General features: G+C 33.3%; 1 protein-coding gene across 1 annotated transcript; it reads right to left on the bottom strand.

Moving 5' to 3' along the window:
• Positions 1-483: 483 nt before the first annotated feature.
• LOC131927083 (zinc finger protein 892) lies at positions 484-15040 on the bottom strand. The gene is made up of 3 exons (XM_059282745.1): positions 15012-15040; positions 600-1778; positions 484-489 (listed from the first exon to the last, which is right to left on the bottom strand). The coding sequence occupies exons 2-3, from the start codon at positions 1752-1754 to the stop codon at positions 484-486; spliced, it is 1161 nt and encodes a 386-aa protein (XP_059138728.1). The 5' UTR covers positions 1755-1778; positions 15012-15040.
• Positions 15041-19711: the final 4671 nt, after the last annotated feature.

The following is a 19711-nucleotide window of genomic DNA, read 5'->3' as shown; positions in this document are numbered from 1 at the left end:
TATGACATACATCGCATTCATGTGGCCTTTCTCCTGAATGAATCTTTTTATGCTTTCTTACATACCAACTTTGAGAAAACCTTTTATGACAAACATCACATTCATGTGGCTTTTTCTCCTGAATGAATCTTTTTATGCCTTCTTAAATGCCAACTTTGAGAAAACCTTTTATGACAAACATCACATTCATGTGGCTTTTCTCCTGAATGAGATTTTTTATGTCGTAACAGAACATCCTTTACTACAAAGTTTTTATGACAAACATCACATTCATGTGGCCTTTCTCCTGAATGAATCATTTTATGATTTCTTAAACTAGAACTATATAGAAATCTTTTAAGACAAACATTACATTTATATGGCTTATCTCCTAAATGAACATTTTTATGTTGCAATAGACTATTCTTTTCCGTAAATTTTTTATGACATACATCACATTCATGTGCCTTTTCTCCTGAATGAATTTTTTTATGTCTTCTTAAACTAAAACTGTAAGTAAATCTTTTAAGACAAACATTACATTTATATGGCTTATCTCCTGAATGAACATTTTTATGTTGCAATAGATAATTCTTTATCGCAAAGTTTTTATGACATACATCACATTCATATGCCTTTTCTCCAGAATGAATTTTTTCATGTCTTCTTAAAGTGGAACTTTGAGAAAACCTGTTATGACAAACATCACATTCATATGGCTTTTCTCCTGAATGAATATTTTTGTGTGTATGTAAATTAGAACTGTGTGTAAACCTTTTATGACATACATCACATTCATATGCCTTTTCACCTGAATGAAGCTTTTTATGTCTTTTTAAATGAGAACTATGAGAAAACCTGTTATGACAAACATCACATTCATGTGGCTTTTCTCCTGAATGAATATTTTTGTGTGTATGTAAACTAGAACTATGTGTAAACCTTTTATGACAAACATCACATTCATATGACTTATCTCCTGAGTGCTCTTTTATATGTGTATATAATCTACATCGATAAGAGAACCTTTTATTACAAACATCACATATATATGGATTATCTCTTGAGTACACTTTTTTATTTTTACTGAAATTACAACTTTGAGAAAGATTCTCATGGTCACCATCATATTCAACTTGCTCATTTCCTTCTTGAGCTGTTTTATCTTTTATTAAGTTAGAACTTTGAGAAAACCTTTTGTGTTTGACACTAGAAACAATCTGATATCTTTTGTCTCTAGAAAACTGGAGATTTTCTTTAACTTGAAGTTCAAGCCCTTTTTGTTGTTTATCCTCAAAAAATAAAAATCCTGTCAATAATTCTGGTTTTGAATCTTTACTACTTGATAAAGTTGTGACTTCTGATTTATTATCTTCAGCTGCTGATAATGTTGATACAGCAGGCTTTTTATCTTTACAAATTAAAAACTCAGTTGTAACATCAGGTTTAACATCTTGCAAGCTTATAATTGTTTTGTTGTGTGTAAATTCATCAAAAGATGAAAAATTTGAAAATTCTGTTTCTGTGTCTTTAGAAGATGAAAATTCTGTTGTAGTATAGGGTTTATCATCTTGAGAAGCTGTGAATGTCATGTTGGGTTTTGCATCAACAATAGATGAAAATGTTGTAAATTCTGTTTTTATGTCTTGAGAAGATGAAAATATTGTGGATAGATCTGGTTTCAAATCTTCAGAGTTTAAAAATTCTGTTAATTTGTATGACTGTTCATCTACAATAGATAAAATTGCAGCTAAATGTTCTGTTTCCTCTTCCATTCTTGATTGCTTTTTATAAATCAGCTGATGATTGAAAATGTAATAAATGTTAAAGTAAAAAGTGGTGATTATAAAGTCAGAATAAAGTATTATTATTAAAATGGGAAAATTAATGGCAGAAGGTCTGTTAATCTTTTCTCTCAGTCTGATGTGATCTAAAAATAGATTGCCAATAATGCCAAGACTATCATTAGATTAGGACAGCATATTAATATTCTTTAGATATTCTTAAAAAACACAAATTTGTAATCCAGTACTACTTATTTTGGCTAACGATTGAGGAATTACCAAATGTGCTTAGATCCTCTCACATCCAGTCGAGGTTTTATATATATATTGTCACTTGGTTGACAGGAAATAAGAACAGTGTTTATTTCTTTAAAAGGATTTGAGAAGATATTGCATATTTCTTCTACCATAAAACTTAATTGGCAGATAAAAACAATGACACATTTTATATGTCAAAAGATACTTATTTAGTTAATTCTGCTAAAATTCTTTGTATTTGTATTGAAATTCTTTTTATTAATATTATTGTCTTAGACTAATTCTAGCCCTGACCTTTTAACCTAGCCTTTTAACCCTCATCCTAATCCTTGACCCTAACTCAAGTAAGATAGAATGCATTTAAGAAATATAATATTAATGTCATGAGCACTAATAAAAAAACAACTCAAAACAGGTTTCAAGTGCAAAACCCATACTTGATATTACTTCACACTAGAGATTCTACCATGCAGTGCTCGAAATAATTAGTAAAAATTAATAATATATTAAATTAAACAAACATCTCTTGAAATTTTAAAATATAGGCCAACACTTCCATTCAAAAATTCTAAAAATATGTAAGCCTACAAATAGAAGCTAAATATATCCAGAAGATGTGAGAGGATATAAGAATGATGCATTTTCTCTATTGTTGGTGGCTATAAGTATTTCCATATCAAGAAAATTAAATGTATTTTCTCATTAGTTCCCCATTTTAACGACCATAGATGATTCTTCTAGGCCTATAAGTTATCAAAAAAATGTTGCTGCCACAAAATATTGTCTACATTTAGTGACTTTTCCAATGTCATTGTAAGCTTGGAACATGTTTGCAAAAAAAATGATTCTGAAATTTAACTATTTACATTCAACTATAGGGCTAGTAAGTAGATCTAGTAAGAAGAAAATTTTTATTAAATAAAAAATAATTTTTAAAAATATAATAAATCTGCGGTTACTTTAAATATAAAAAAGAATTACTTTCTTTAAAAAAATTAATGCACTACTATTTATATCACTTTAAATAAAAGCGAGGGCTGCTATAAAAATAAGTATTTAAACAAGTGGCCCATGCTTTTATTTATAGTGATATAAATAGTAGTGCATTAATGTATTTAAAGAAAGTAATTTTTTTATGTTTAAAGTAACAGCAGATTTATTATATTTTTAAAAATTATTTTCTATTAAATAAAAATTGTATTATTTTCTTCTATTTACTGCATTTTTAAAAGCTTGTAATTATAAATGTTTTTATGTATTTATTATTATATATATGACTGGGAATAGGCCTAATATTATACAATAACAAAAATATTTATTGTGACTGGGGAGTGAAGTATAAATTTTGAGAGCAGTGCAATTTTTATTGTGTTTTAGTTTTATAAAAAAATTATTAGTTTAGCCTTTGGTTCATATCTAGTATGTAGTACTTAGGTCTTAGTCTCATTAATCAATTATACACTCTAACTAAATCTATACTAATCAATCAGGGATTTCTATCTGCAAATATGTCAGCAATCATGTCACAAACAGAAAAAAAAATAATTGAAAATAATAACCCCTTCATTAACGATTGCAAAAAAATATGATTTGGACAACAGGTGGTCTACATCACATGCCATCATTGAAAAAGTATTTGTTGGGTTCAAACCCACACTATCTGGCACAGTAACCAACCACATGTCCACTGGACCACACAGCTTGTTGAACAGTTGGGAATTTTTAACATTATATATGTATCAAACAAAACAGTCACGACTAGGAATAGCCCTGATGTAATAGATTGAGTTAATTGTGAGGTCAAGGGAACTCACTCTCTGTATTAGTTATATTTATAGTATTGTTATCTTGAGTGATGTCCCTTGTGTACTTCCTTCCGTCCTCTCTGTGTATTACCATCGTGATGTAGTTAGACCAATAAATGTGTTATATACAACCACAGGCTTCTGTCGTCAATCTATTATAACTGGCGACGAAGGATAAACATCTACTAGAAAGAGCACCTACTTACGCAAAAAAGAGGTTTGCTAGAGCTTATTAGCTAATTATTTCTAGAATTATGGCGCTGTATGGCCAAATAAAAGAATTTGATGCGAATGATGAAATCATTCAAGATTACCTAGAGAGGTTAAGCTTTTACCTAGAAGCTAACGACGTGACGATAGAAGCCAAAAAGAGAGCTATTTTGTTAACAGTCATAGGGCCTCAACAATTCAGGCTACTAAAGGACTTATGCGCACCAGCTAGTCCAGATACCAAGAGCTTTAACGAGCTGAGCAAATTGCTAACAGACCACCATGCGCCTACCCCATCAAAGTTTTTATGTAGAGCTAGATTTGACAGTAGGACTCGTCAACCAAACGAGTCAATATCAGAATATGTTGCTGCTTTACGTCATTTAAGTGAATTTTGTGAATTTGGAGAAACGCTGTCTGACAGACTGTGTGAAAAGTTTGTGACAGGTGTAAACAGCCCTGATATTCAAAGAAAGTTGCTGCTCGAGTCAGATCTAAAATTGGAAAAAGCAATACAACTTGCAATGTCATTCCAGCAGTCATCAGATGCGGCGAGATCTTTAGCACCTTCAGAGATCCATGCAGTAAACAGCAGGTTAGTCAATAAACATCAACCCCATCAGAGCATTCCAACTTATGCTAAACAGCCTGCTCGTTCAAATCCTAGATCTAAATCTAGTAATAATTATCAAAAATGTCATCGATGCAAAGGTCCCCATGCATCTCATCGGTGCAAGTTCAAGTTAGCAACTTGTTATAAGTGCGGTAAGCAAGGTCACATTGCCAAGGCCTGCTTTGCAAAGTCTTCGTCTGTTGCTAAATCTAGCCAGTCAAGACAGTACCGCAACCAAAAGCAGCACTATGTTAACTCTCACCAAGACTACCTAACCCAACCAATGAACCACTCTACCTGTGAAAATGCTCAAATTGATTTGCAGCCGGATTTCAACCTGTTCTCTGTTAAATCAATAAGTCATGCTCCCATCAATGTACAAGTTAATATCAACGGTAAGAGCATCAGCTTCCAACTTGACACTGGAGCATCTCTAACAGTCATAACAAAGAAAGATTTTGACGCTGTCACAGAAGGATCAGTGTCTCTACAGCCGTGTCACAAGTGTCTAACAACATACACTGGTGACAATGTTCCGGTAATAGGAGAGTGTATGGTTCATGTAAGTTATAATGGTCAAAGTGTTAAACTTCCTCTTCTTGTGGTTGAAGGAAATGGACCGCCATTACTAGGTAGGAACTGGTTAAGTGATCTTAAGTTAAATTGGGAGAGTATTTGTTCATTGAAGAATGTAAAAGAATCTAGTCTTACTTCACTAGATAAAGTAATATCTGAAAATAAATGTGTTTTTGGTAATCATGGATTACTAAATGATAGAACAGTGAAGTTAAGCATTAAAGACACAAATCCAAGATACTGCAAAGCTAGAGTTCCACCTTATGCAATGAGGAATAAAATTGAAAATGAGCTAAGTAGATTGGAATCTAATGGCATCATAAAGAAGGTAGACTATTCCGATTGGGCGTCACCCATTGTGCCAGTGTTAAAGAAGGATGGTTCTATAAGAATTTGTGGAGATTATAAAACTACACTGAATAAGCAAATAGAGCTAAATAGGTACCCTATTCCTAACATTGAGGAAATTTCTTTGAATTTGGCAGGAGGAGACAAATTCACTGAATTAGACTTTAGTCATGCTTACACTCAACTAGAACTGCATCCAGATTCAAAAGTCTATACGACAATAAACACACATAAAGGACTCTACCAATATGAAAGACTATGTTTTGGCATATCATCTAGCCCTGGAATTTTCCAAGCTGTCATGGACAGTATTTTTAAGGATATTCCAAATGTTTGTGTGTACTTTGACAATGTGTACATAACTGGTAAGAATGACACTGAACATCTTAAAACACTTGATAAAGTCTTGGAAATTGTTGGTGAAAAAGGTTTAAAGATAAACAAAGATAAATGTCAATTCATGTTGACAGAAATTAGTTTTCTTGGTTATATATTGAGCAAACAAGGCATCAGACCTCAACCTGAGAAAACAAAAGCCATTAAAGAAGCACCCAAACCTGAAAATACCCAACAACTAAGAGCTTTTTTGGGCTTGATAAATTACTATGCAAAGTTCAAAGGAAATCTGTCTGGTAAACTATCACCACTGTACAAGCTGCTACAGAAAAATGCAACTTGGCACTGGGGTAAACAACAAGAAGCTGCTTTTAATACAGCAAAAGAGGCTTTGTCTGCTGACACCTTACTAACTCACTATGACCCAGGGAAAAGACTTATATTAACATGTGATGCTTCACCAGATGGTGTAGGAGCAGTCTTGTCCCACATGGATGAGAAGGGTGACAGACCCATTGCTTTTGCCAGTAGATCTTTGAACCAGGCTGAGAAAAATTATTCTCAGTTAGATAGGGAAGGCTTAGGCATCATTTTTGGTGTTAAGAAATTTCATAAGTTTCTGTTTGGTAGGAAGTTCACCATCTTTACAGATCATAAACCATTGCTAGGTTTATTTGGAGAAAACAAAACCCTACCTGAGCATGCCTCACCAAGAATTCAAAGATGGGCTATCACACTAACTGCATACAATTATGAATTGAAATACAAACCTGGATCTGAGAATAGTGCAGATAGTCTTAGTAGATTACCTTTAAAAAACCAAAGCCTGAGCTATGTACCAGAAGATGTATTTGTTCTCTTCACTATCATGGATAACTCCAATATAAATGTGAATGATATTAAAGAGAAACAAAAAAAGATGAGTGCTTAATAAAAGTATATGAGTACTGTAAGAATGGTTGGCCTGAAAAGTCTGTGAATGATGACTTAAAGCCATATAAAATAAGAAATTAAAACCCTTTGTGAAGATAATATAAAAGATGGAGAAGATGCAGTCCATTATCAGTCAGAGTTGCCTAAACAAAGTATTTGTAACTTAATAAATGATTATGGTGATATGGCAATTTCAAATGTTTTAAAGAAAATACATTAGTAAGAAGGAATGTGATCATCAAACAACTTTGCTAACATCATTAGCACTGACAGAAACTAAAAGGGTAACATCAAAAGAAGAAAAAGATTTTTGCCATTTAATACACCCACTTCAAATACTGGATCACAGTTGCAAAGTGATATGGTCCAGAATATTACTCATAAACAGTATTTTTGGTTACCAGGAAAGCACTATCAGATTACCTGAGAAAATTGATCAATCAAAGAAATCTATGTCAATTAAGGATCTGAATAATAGCATAATACTTTCAGATGCCAATTCAAAAATAGTTCCATTAAATCATGACAAAACATTCATTGAAAGAGAATTTGGTGTTAATGAGAATGTGTATCTAAGAAGTTATGGGAGAAAGGAAAAATGGATACCAGGTCAAATTGTTCAATGTACAGGACCTGTGTCTTATAAAGTTAAAAATAACTTGTGCAGATAATAAGTGTGAATCTGTCAATCCCACCAAATCTGAACAGTTCACACCAACTCAGTTGTTCCACAACCAAGTTCTGTTGATATGAGTGAACCAAGTTGTCTGGAGTCAGAAAATGTAAATTCTGGAGTTAATGATTTAAATCCTAGACCTCCTGAGATAGAGAATCCAGATGGTCAGAATCTTGAGTCACCAAATCAGAAGCCACTGAGAAGGTCAAGCAGGACAATCAAAGTCCCAAATAAGTTAGACCTATGATTCTAAAGGTCAAAAGGACTTTGACATTATTGTTTTGTATTTTGATTATGTTGTAGCATATTGTGCATTGTTTGTAAGGATGTAATCTACCATAGTGTTCATGTTACAATATAATTGGTGATTTTAGGATACTATCAATTGTTCTATTGAGAGATGTGTTATTGTGTTCTAAGGGTAAAGGGATGTAATAGATTGAGTTAATTGTGAGGTCAAGGGAACTCACTCTCTGTATTAGTTATATTTATAGTATTGTTATCTTGAGTGATGTCCCTTGTGTACTTCCTTCCGTCCTCTCTGTGTATTACCATCGTGATGTAGTTAGACCAATAAATGTGTTATATACAACCACAGGCTTCTGTCGTCAATCTATTATACCTACTACGGCTATTTCCAGTTCAATGGTTGACTGGAAATGGGCACTTTGAATAGTAAATAGACTAGATCAACATTAAAATATTCAATCTATACCAACCCTAGCCTTTTTATTTACTTAGGTATATAGCTTTAGTTAGCGATGCTCACTAACTTTTAAAATTCATTATTTTTCTATTTAAACATTACCAATGAAAACTAGAGATCAATCTGAAATCTATCAAATACTTAATTTGTTGATAATAAACTCATTTGGAGCTTAATTACTGATTTTTATTAATTGATCACTCCCAGCATTGCAAGACAAAAAAATCCGTGACAGCCATTTGCCAATCTGGAGAGAAGATTTTAGCAGAATATGCACAGTACATTTGATTTTATTACCACATTTCTATTCGTATGGACACTGTCTTCGTCAAAATAAAAATCACAAGATGGAGTTAGATCTAGATCTATATTTTTAAATACTTGATTTTATTTTATTTTTTAATGGAAGTGTGTTTAAAAAGGAAAACTAAACCCAAATTAATGAATTTGATGACAAATATATGTAAATAAAACATGTTTAACTCTTTCAGCCCGCCAGGCCGCTAAACCGGTCCGATGATCTAGCGTCATATTCCTAGCATCCGATATACCATCTAATTAAATATAATTAGCGGAAGACTGACTAAAACTGCGCATATGTCTTTTTAGTGTGTGATTATGATTAAAAAATAAAGATTTAGGAAAATGAAAGTGTTTACATTTCGTAGCAATGCCGCCAAAACGAAAAGCTGAGCCACAGTCATCGACTTCAGCACATAAAGTTGGTGCAAAAGATGAATCAAAAGACCGAAATATCAACAAAAGAAGTAGAATGACTTCATCTCAGGCAATACAACTACATATTGATTCTGATGAAGAAGATAATATTCCTGGTCTATATTATGATGATAGTGACGTTGAATTTGAGGCTGAACTCAGTGACATTGAAATTGACAATGAAACTGTTCAAAAACGTTATGATGCATGTGGTGCCAAGGACAAAGGCTTGCAGAAACAAAACAAAAAACTGTTTACTGGTGCAAAACATGCGAAGTTTTTCTTTGCATTGGGTCCGGCAGTGATAACTGTTTTGAAAGTTATCACACAAAAGTGGACTTCTGGCGATGAACTAGTATGGCCAGGTATCAATAATAACAAAACAATTACTAAATGTAAATTGGTTTCTTCTATGTTCTATCAAAACAATAATTACGTGTTCGTTTTATATACATTGTTCAGTTCATACATTGTAAACAAATAAAGAATTTCAGAATGCTTCTGTTTTGATGTTTGATCCTGAGTCTGGATACCAAATTTGGTCTGATTATCTCAAACGTTTCAAAAGTTATAGGCAAAGTTAGAAGCAGATAAGTGAAAATTGGTTTGGCCCTGGGGGCTCAGGAAATGGGAGAAATTAGGTCAGGGAGGCCAGGGCTCAAAGGGTTAAGAATATATATTATAGATCTAAACTTTTAAAAATTCAATTCCATGCATGTTTTATTAACTAGTGTAAGTGTTTTAGCAATGCTTAATCAGGGCAATTTATAAAATATAGAGATGTCACTGTAAAATGAATCTAACCCTCCTCTCCCACTGGACTTGGACAGGTGTGTTATTCACAAAGTTTTGTCGATGCTCAGTTTAAAATATTGTTAAGATTTGTAAGTATTTGATTTATTTATTTTTTTAAACTGCGATAGCATTAAAATTGATCATGATAGCAAGAAATGCAATCTAAACAGCGTCACGGGCAGTGCGCGTGATAGACATCTCGCTCATGTAGTTTTGTCAACCAGAAAAGTTGCCTATCAAATACAATTTATCAGGCCTATAAAATAAAAAGAGGCCAAACGCATTAAAATGATTGCCTGTGAGCGAAGAAATATGCAAATTACAAACATCAAAGAGCAGTGAAAATAATATTATAATTAGTCTAATTAAAATTTATGAAATCAATAAGAATTAAGACAAATTAATTAAGCTATAAATAATTTGTTAACAATAAATGATTAGGCCTAAATAAGCACACAAAGACCAACGCTAACTACTAATTCCAGGGATCAACAAAAAAAAATAAAAAAAAATAAATAACAGATCGTTGTGATTTAAGGGCTTTGAGACTCATAGAGTCATAGTACAATCCAAAAGCCAGGTGAAATATCCATAATTAGGCTTAATTAGCCTAATAACGCTAGCAAACTAGGCCGAAAAAGAGTGTCAAGCGAAAAGAAAACAATTATATAACAACAGAGGATACAGCTTCTGTATCAATAAAAATGACGTCACTCACAAAAAAAATATATTGTTTAAGTGACATGTTTGCGATTCCGTTTTCTCAAAATGAGTACAGTGAATTTACAATTTTAAATCAGAAACAGATCAATCTAATAATAACCTACCTTAGCGAGCAATTTTGGAACCTTAGAAACCGATATTTTAAGGTTTTAAGCAACTTAAACTTTACCAATGTTTACATTTGACCTAGATTGTCGGAAGCAAATATTAATTTTTTTTCTGGCAAAAATAGCTTTGTCATCTTCAGATAGCTTAAAATCATAAAAAAAAACACCATTTTTCGCTTGATAATTATTTTTAAAATTAATATTATGGTGGTCTCTCGAACAAAGCAGAAAAAATTGCCCAATCGTATGCCATGGCTTGGTAGCTATGTTCTTGTTAGAAACCAAGGACGCTTTCAAGTTAGTGAGCATCGCTAAAACTTTAATACAATGTTGAGGAGGGAGCTTTCTGTGGCAGCCCAATGTGAATGGGCAAAATAGGAAACGATGTTGAAAAAGCTATCACTATCAGCACTATCAGTCAGTATCAGTTTCACTAATCAGTGAGTCTTTCAAGCAACATCTGCAACTTATAAAAACCATAATAAATAAATTGTTTTCTTTTTATCATGATTTGTGTGCAGATCTAGATCTAAGTCTTTTATACTGGTGCAGTGTTAATAAATTATTGAAAATATTGGAGATGTAACAATGGGGAGATGGCGAGCATCAGCCATGTTTACAGTTGTTAACATGTTACATTAAGGACATGGATATAATGCACTTTGCTGCGGGTGAGGAGAGTTGTTTGCTGATATCGTGATTTTGTGCAACGATGTTTTTTGCGATGGGCAGTTTTGAAAACGAAAATGTTCGCCCACAACCCAAGCGATTTTATCATGGTTTAAAAAAAATTTCAGCTAGAAATGGATATCGCTTTTAGTTACAAGTTGTTGTTTGTTCCAATGGATTATTATTTTATGGAGTTTTTCATTGAAAATAAGGTAAGTTTGAGCAAATTTTTCAGATATAGCATTTTATGGCACAGTAATAAGTTTAAAGGCACAAATAGAACAACAATTTTTCTATATGAATATTAAAATTTCTTAGCGACAATCGGACCCAACAAAATTTTTAAGACCAAGAAAGCATCTCTGATTTCAACAAACCAGATGTTTATAATAATAGTGATTTAAATAATGAAACTAAAACCGGAAGTTAGTAAAAATCTAAACTTCCCAAATATTGTCAATGACGCTTAAGCAAAAAAATTAGAGCTGATTTTACAATCAGAGCCATCCATCATCTCCTTTTGCTTTTTATTGACTGATATTGATAAAGCATTGATTCTTTGCTTATGTTACAGTTATTACGTATTTATTTAATATGAAGTATTTTACAGGAGTTAAGCTTCCTGCATAAGTTTCTTTGAAGTTGCGTTGTTAATATTGGCTAGTTATTATGATAATTTCTCTTTTTTTAATATTGGCTAGTTATTATGATAATTTCTCTTTTTTTTACTTTCTTGTATATATGAAGCTAGAGAATGTCTTGTAATCGTGCAAAAAAAAAATCTACAAATTTACAGATTCACAAATCTCGACACCTCACTGATACGGAAAAACATAATTTTGCAATCTTGTCAGTATGTCTGTGTATAAACACGATAACTTGAGTACCGTTACAGATAGGTTGATGAAATTTCATATATAAGTATTTTATCAAAATCGTAGATCCGTATCAACTTTTGAGAGATTTCAGATAAATCAGTATACAGCTTAATTTTTGCGTGATTAGCCATATTTCGTGATAAATGATTTTATTTTTCAATAAATGTACATGGGGCCGTTCCTTGCTAGCGTCCCATTTATGGGACGTTTTTTAAAAAATCGATATTTTAAAAAAGTTTTGATTTAAAAAAAAAATCCATAGTCATTCCTTCATCCAGTGCCCAAAAGCTAAACCATATAAAAAAATTATAAAAATTTGAGACCTTGGGATAATATGGGTTAATATCGAGCCCATTTGTAACTTTTTCATGTATAAATTGAACTATTATTATATTTTGAATAACAATAAACTTAAATCTGGAATACTTTTAACATAAATACTATATCCTAATAGATATAGAATCTAACTTTGCTATTGATGCTGTTGTCCAAAAATCATGTCACATTTCTGTAAGTTTTAACTAGATCTATATCTGTCTGTGTTAACACAGATCTTCTGTAATAAAATAACTAAAAATAAAGAGCCACAAAAGATGTAAAGATAAAAACGTAAATGTAATTGTAAATCTATTCTAAACAGGTTTTGAAGTTCAGCTGAATTGAAGTCACAGCCTTCACTGCTGGAGTAGCCACTTCCTCAGGATTGTGCATGGTTAGGCCTGGTAAAATTCACAGCCAGAATAGCCATTTCCACAGATTAACAGTCTCGAGTTTGAATGCTGAGTTCAAGTTTGTAGAGCGTCCCTGAGTCCACCCAGCTATGATGGGTACCTGACTCCCTTCAGGGAATGTTAAGGCAGCTGGGCATAGTGCTCACCACACTATCCCTTCTAATACAGCAAACTTTACTTCTTTGCCCCATGCACAGTCAGCTAATACATTATCTACACCATTTAAACGTAAAAGATGTATTTTAATTTGACATGTATTTCTAATTGCAGGCAGATGTTTATTGTGCATCCTACATTAAAAATTTAATACCAGATGTTTATGATGATGTATAAACATACGATGGATGAAATGTATACAATGTATCAACAAAAAGGCCAATTTTCAGCTTAATATTCCAAGGTTGCCTATAGCAAAATTTTAGTTACAAAATAACTTTAAATGAGGGTACCCTTGCTTCAAACCCATTTTCATGAAATGAAATATATTTTTAATCAACTTACAACAATGTGTATTTAAAGTACAAAATCACCTTCAAATTTTAGACTCAACTAAATTGTGCCTAGTGTGTGCGCCATTATTAGATTGAACTTTCTATGAAAACAAAATGGAAGTTTTTGATGGTATAATTTGAACCATAAGAAAGTCACCAAAAGCATGTATATTTAGACATGAAGTCATCGCCTTTGAGAAAGAGGCTGGTACGCTTCTTGCTAGGCTATTGTTTTTTTTAATTTTAATGGGTACTTCTTATTTGTCTATTTTTTCACGCAATTAGGCTAATTAATCTTAATTATCGGTCTTTTAACTAGGCAATGGGATAATAGATATTTGTTTTGACAATAAAAGCCCCCATACCACAATTTTGGAAATCAGTGAAAGTTGGCGTACTAAACTAGACTTAGCAGGCTTATTAATTAGGCTACTATATTTTCTTATTTAATTATGTATCGTGCTTTTAAATTTCACATAGCCTAATTAATTTTTGTTAATTTCACTATGTTTTTAGCCTTTGGCCTAGGCTTACATTACTAATTAGTAAATAAGTACATGGAATAGATCAATAGTACATGCAAGTGCTGTGGCGGGGGATGCTACGCTTGCTGACAAAACAGCGCGAGTGAGCAAGCCGTCTGCTGCGAGTGGCCCGTGACGACGTCTAGAATGCATTTTTCACGCTCTGGGGTGATTAACTTTAATGCAATGACATTTTTAAAAATAAAAATCTATCAAATCAACAAAATATGTTATAGGCCTACTCCGTTAAATAAATATTAATTTGGGGTAGGCCAAATAATAGAAATGGGGTAACGAAATCAAATGTGCTGCACATTATGTTTAAAATCAAATAGGCTGCCTTGTCGAGTTGTACAGTTCGCATCTTCAGACTGATCTGAGGTTGAAACAGAAAATTTTTTCCTGAACTGCCGTGGGTGGCAAATAAATTTAATTAATTAATTAAGCTCCAAATGAGCTAGTACCATCAAATAAAGTGTTTAATATATTAGATAGGCCTATTGATCTATATTTTTCATTGGTAATGTTTAAATGGAAATATAATAAGTTTTAGGCCTACAATTTAGTGAGCATCTATATTTACATTGCTTTTAACCATTTTTCACATCCACTGAAATTATTTGTATCTTACCCTTTTTACTTTTTACTGATATGATGAGCTTGATCCTAGTGAATTTTTATTAAAAAATAAAATTTAAATAAAAATTAAATAAAAGTTAACATCCAAAAAAAAATTAAATACGTTAAAAATTCATAACTTTGAACTTTGAAACTGTTTGAGCTAAAATTAAAATATCTTTCTTCCTGACTAAATGAGCTCTATAAGACTATAAGATGGTGCTATTACATTTTTCAATTTTTTAAAATAAATTTTTTATCCTTGTCCCTATGTTTAATGTTACATGTTAGAGTTAGATCTACACAAACACTGACTCCGCTGCTGAGGCATAAGTTGAACCATGTGCCATGATCATGTATGTGCCATGTGATGTGGAAGTACAAGTCCATTAAATTATATTAATTATTATAATATCTAGATCTAGATTATAGTAAATTCAGTTCCAATTGAATGAATATTATTACCATGCAAGCGACAGATAGTAGATCTAAAAGATTATAAACAAACTTAGTGGAGAAGTATTTCTGAATTACACAATCTCAACATCATCTGAAGATCAGCTGCCATCTTTATTTTAAAATTAGAATCTAGAAATCTAGATTCAAACTGAATTGCTTCCCTTAGTTTTAAATCTATATATGTTACGGTCAAAGCCCGAAGTGCGGCCAAACCCGCGGATTGGCCGGCTCTCTTGGCCAAAGCCCGAAGAACTTAGATCTATGATCGTCTTTCGTACATTGGCCGGCCAATGCGCGCACTGGCCGGGACGTACTGGCCAAAGTCCGAAGTGCTTAAACTTGACAGCGTATTTTGTACATTGGCCGGCCAATGCGCGCACGGACCGGTATGTCCTGGCCAATGTTCTATCTAGACTAAGTTGTGATCGCATTTTCCTTATTCTGGGTGCGTTTTCATTGAGAGTAACGTATTGTTTAGCTCTTGTTTGTATAGCATTCTATATGCAAGGCAACATGGATCAAAAGGGCCGTCAGACCATGAGACAGACATAGCAGATGGCTATCAAAAGAAAAAAATGTAAATCCATGTTAGTTTTCATATATGGGCTCTCGATAAAATAGTTACTGAGGAAGATCTTAAGAACATTGAACAAGAAATGGAGGTTGCCATAAATGCAACGACATCCTCAGCTAACACATCTGCTGCCATGGCGGAACGCCCAGACCAGTTGCGTGACAATAATGTGGCCAACAGATTCTATATAGTTTGTGAAAAACATTGTAGTGCAGCTCATTCTTGTGGATCCTGTGGCAACGATGTCCATGCTATTTGTGGAATACCCAAATGAAGCAGACGAAGGGTACGGAGGGAACATTACCTGCAGATTGTGTCACAACAAACAAGACATCATGGAACACAGGTCAGCAGCTCATACTGGCTTGCAAAATCAAGGTGCTAAGATGCTTAAAACATCAAATACAAAATTTAAAGATGGTAAAATGGGTGACAATGTACGCATCCGTGTTCCAGATGTTGACAGAGGTCGCGGTGATCCCCGAAGCGTGATTGCAGTTGTCATGAGCGTCGAGGGCGTTTTCTACAAATTAGGAACGGAACATGGTGTTCTAAAACAACTGTATGCTAGAAGTGAGTTTTCAATTCTTCACGAAAAAACTGCTCTTATTGTCGTCAGTTGGCACTGAGGAAAAATCACTACGAACCATCGCATCTTCACAATCATTGACTGGGGGCCAAGGCTACACTCGCTACAATTGCACAACCAAGTACACAACAAATCGCTGCAAGTGTAAAAATAACAAGCTGCTATGTAATTCTAAATGCCATAAAAGTTCAACTTGTTGTAACAAATGATAATATTGATTGATTGAGACTATAGTACAATAAAAAATTTGAATGTTTCTGTCATTTACTTTAATTAATAATAAATAAAGACTCAATTTCATGATCCTTACGGCATTAAAAAAACCCAAAATCTGCTCATGATTTTCTAATTCGGACTTTGGCCGGTCGTCCCTAGCCAGATGATCTTCTAATTAAGGGGGAAGGCTCCGGTAAAAAAAAAACTTTTTTAATACTCGTTAGAAAACAGTTATTTCTTTACTGCTTTATTAAGATACATCCGCATATGCATTTCCACTAAAAAAAATTGGTGGAAAAATCTTGGTAACTATGACAATGGCGGCCATCTTGAAAAATTAACCCCTTCGTAGGTTTTCCACCATTCATAAAATATTACATTTTAAGCCCAATAAACAATCAATTCATAATCTTCTTCCATATTTTGGGGCAATCAGCTAAAAACTTTAAGTGCATATCTTCAAACTAATTTTTTATGAATTTTATAAATTTGTGTCCGTTCAAAACATTTAACTTTTGGGAATTTTGGGGCATTAAAACTAGTGTTGTCATAGTTTCCAAGATTTTTTCAAAAAATTTTTATAGTGGAAAAGCATATGCGGATGTATCTTAATAAAGCAGTAAAGAAATAACTGTTTTCTAACGAGTATTAAAAAAGTTTTTTTTTTTTTACCGGAGCCTTCCCCCTTAAGACTTTGGCCGGTCCACCAAAGGCCGAAATCAAGAGCTATTTCAGACTTTGGCCGGTCCACCATGGCCAAAGGCCGAAATCAAGCAAAGTTTCGGACTTTGACCGACCTATGGGAGGCGATATTGGCCAATGCTAGGATTGGCCGGCCAATCCTAGCATTGGCCGACTTTGGGCTTTGACCGTAACATATACATAAAGCAAAGTGGTCAGGTGCCCGATATGGCACTTCTGGCGCCGCAGGCGCTTCAAATTTGGAATGAGTCTGCCTTGGGGCGTCAGAACACGAAGGCCGGTGCCGGTCGGCCGAAAAGTCCACGGAGAGGGGTCAAAACTGACCGGCGCCTTCTATGGGCTATATTGCGTACCCTCTGTACATTAGGCTAATTTTTTGCATGCTCATAGATACATGGTCGTTTAGTATGGGAAAGTGTCAGTTTGACACAAAGCCATCAAAGAGGGCTAAAAAGTGACAGCGAGTGAAATTCTCTTTATATGAGCTATATTACGAAAAAAATATTGGCCGACGACCCCCCATGATATTTTGCCAGGTGGTAGAAGAATGCCTAGGGGTGTCAGAAAAGACTCGCCATATCTGGAAAAAAAATCTGGAAATGGGTAAAAAACTGACCAGATGCATTTCCCTATATAATCTTTGTATCTTATGGGGAAAATAGGGTAATTTCAACACAAAGTATAGGGTACTTAACCTCTGTATATCTGGCTAATTTTTTGCATGCACCTCTATAGATGATTAGACTTTATGGAAAATCAATTGGTCAGACTCAAAGCCTTCGACGAGTTCTAAAAAAGTGACCGCGAGTGAAATTCTCATTACATGAGATTATATATATATATATATATATATATATATATATATATATATATATATATATATATATATATATATATATATATATATATATATATGTGTATGTATGTATATATACATTGACGAACGATCCCCCTAATATTTTGTGAGGTCGTACACCAACCCTGCAGGGTAACAAAGAAACTTTATTCCCGCCGGGAAAACCCTTTAGGGTCGTTAGATTTGTCAGATGCCGTATTTTCTTATATAAACAATTTTTTGTGAAAAAGTAAACAAAGACTACGTCTTTTGGTCTATGTACAGGGGGGGGGGGGGGTAGCTTTTTAAATAATAATTGTTAAATATTTTTATATATTTTAAAAGAAAAAACAAAATTCACAAAGTAGGCCTATAGCATTCGTTTAAATACATATTTCGTTATAATTTAAGTTATGCATTGTACTAAAATTGTGACTATTAATTGCAAAAGTGAATATTATATAATATTTTTTGCAGTTCTTCAAAACTTGCGAGTAATAAGTAGGCGAATACACCAATGCTTGTAAGACATGAAATTACTTTAACTGTTTAAACTTAGGCCCTTAGCATTCCACATAACAGCCAATCACCAATAAATAAATCATTCAAATTCTCAACAGTTTTTTTGAAAACCTAGGCCTAAGTAAGTATGCCTAGGCAAGTGATAAATCAAGGTTGACGTGTGAAACGTCTTTTTTCGGTGGGAGGGGGTACTTTTTTTTGTTGACAATTTGAGACATTGAGAGTAAGTAAGGACGAGCTAAAAGAAAACTTAAAAATCTTAATTTTCTTTTAAGGGCTCTAGTTGTTTCGGTCATCGTTGAATAGGCCTAGATCTAGATCTAGCTAAAAAGATTTTTTAAAAATTAAAATATCTGTTCACCAACCGTGAAGCAAAGGCTTAAACTACTTAATTTACTTAAATTCAGTTTCCAGCTTCTAAAGAATTTGGAAGTAGTTCCACATCTTATGTAGATCTATGTGAGTTAAGCCTTTCTAATTTTAAATTTACTTCTTTATGATTAATATTTTTTTTGTGTGTGTAGGCCTAGTTGTTATGGTTTACACATAACACTTATTTCATATATCTATGAACATTTATATAAATTTTCTTATGCTTCTTATGCTTGTGATATTCTTAGAACAGTCATTATATATCAAGAAATAAAGTGTTGTTATCATGAACCTGCAGTCAAAACATGGATCTTTTATGAACTGGGTAACCCAGTCCAAAATGTGGTGTGCCCAGCCGAGCAGCTCAGTGGTAATGGTAAGCTCTGTCACATTTTGGTGCTGTGAGAAGAAATTGAACATAACTCAAAACAGAACATTACACGTCCGTCACAATTGGCAGTGTGGGCAGGGCAGAAACACAACACAACACAAGAAATAATCACACAATTGGTTATACACAAATATATGTACAGTTGATTGTACAGTACAGCATCTTCCTCTTGCCCCCTCCTCTAGAGTTGCCAGATACCTTTTCCGAAAATACTGGACACCTTTCCATCCTTCCCTTCTCAGGTATGCCGCAAAGCAGAAGAAGGGGGGTAACAGATTAACTGGACATATACAGTGGCGGAACTAGAAAAAAAGGGCCACCCCGCAAAAAATTTTTTTGGCCCCCCTTACGTTATATATATATATATATATATATATATATATATATATATATATATATATATATATATATATATATATATATATATATATATATATATATATATATATATATATATATATATATACCAAAAAATATGAACATAGGATACTCATTTCTGGCCTGATAGGGTTTTGAAAAAAAAAATTCTTTTTTTTTCACATAATATAAATTAAACGTCTCATGGGTGTGAGTG

The sequence above is a fragment of the Physella acuta genome, unplaced genomic scaffold (genome assembly GCF_028476545.2).
Source record: "Physella acuta isolate Inbredline_101_S28 unplaced genomic scaffold, ASM2847654v3 ptg000087l, whole genome shotgun sequence".
In the NCBI taxonomy this organism is placed as follows: Eukaryota; Metazoa; Mollusca; class Gastropoda; family Physidae; genus Physella; species Physella acuta.
This window is presented reverse-complemented; position numbering and strand designations above follow the sequence as displayed.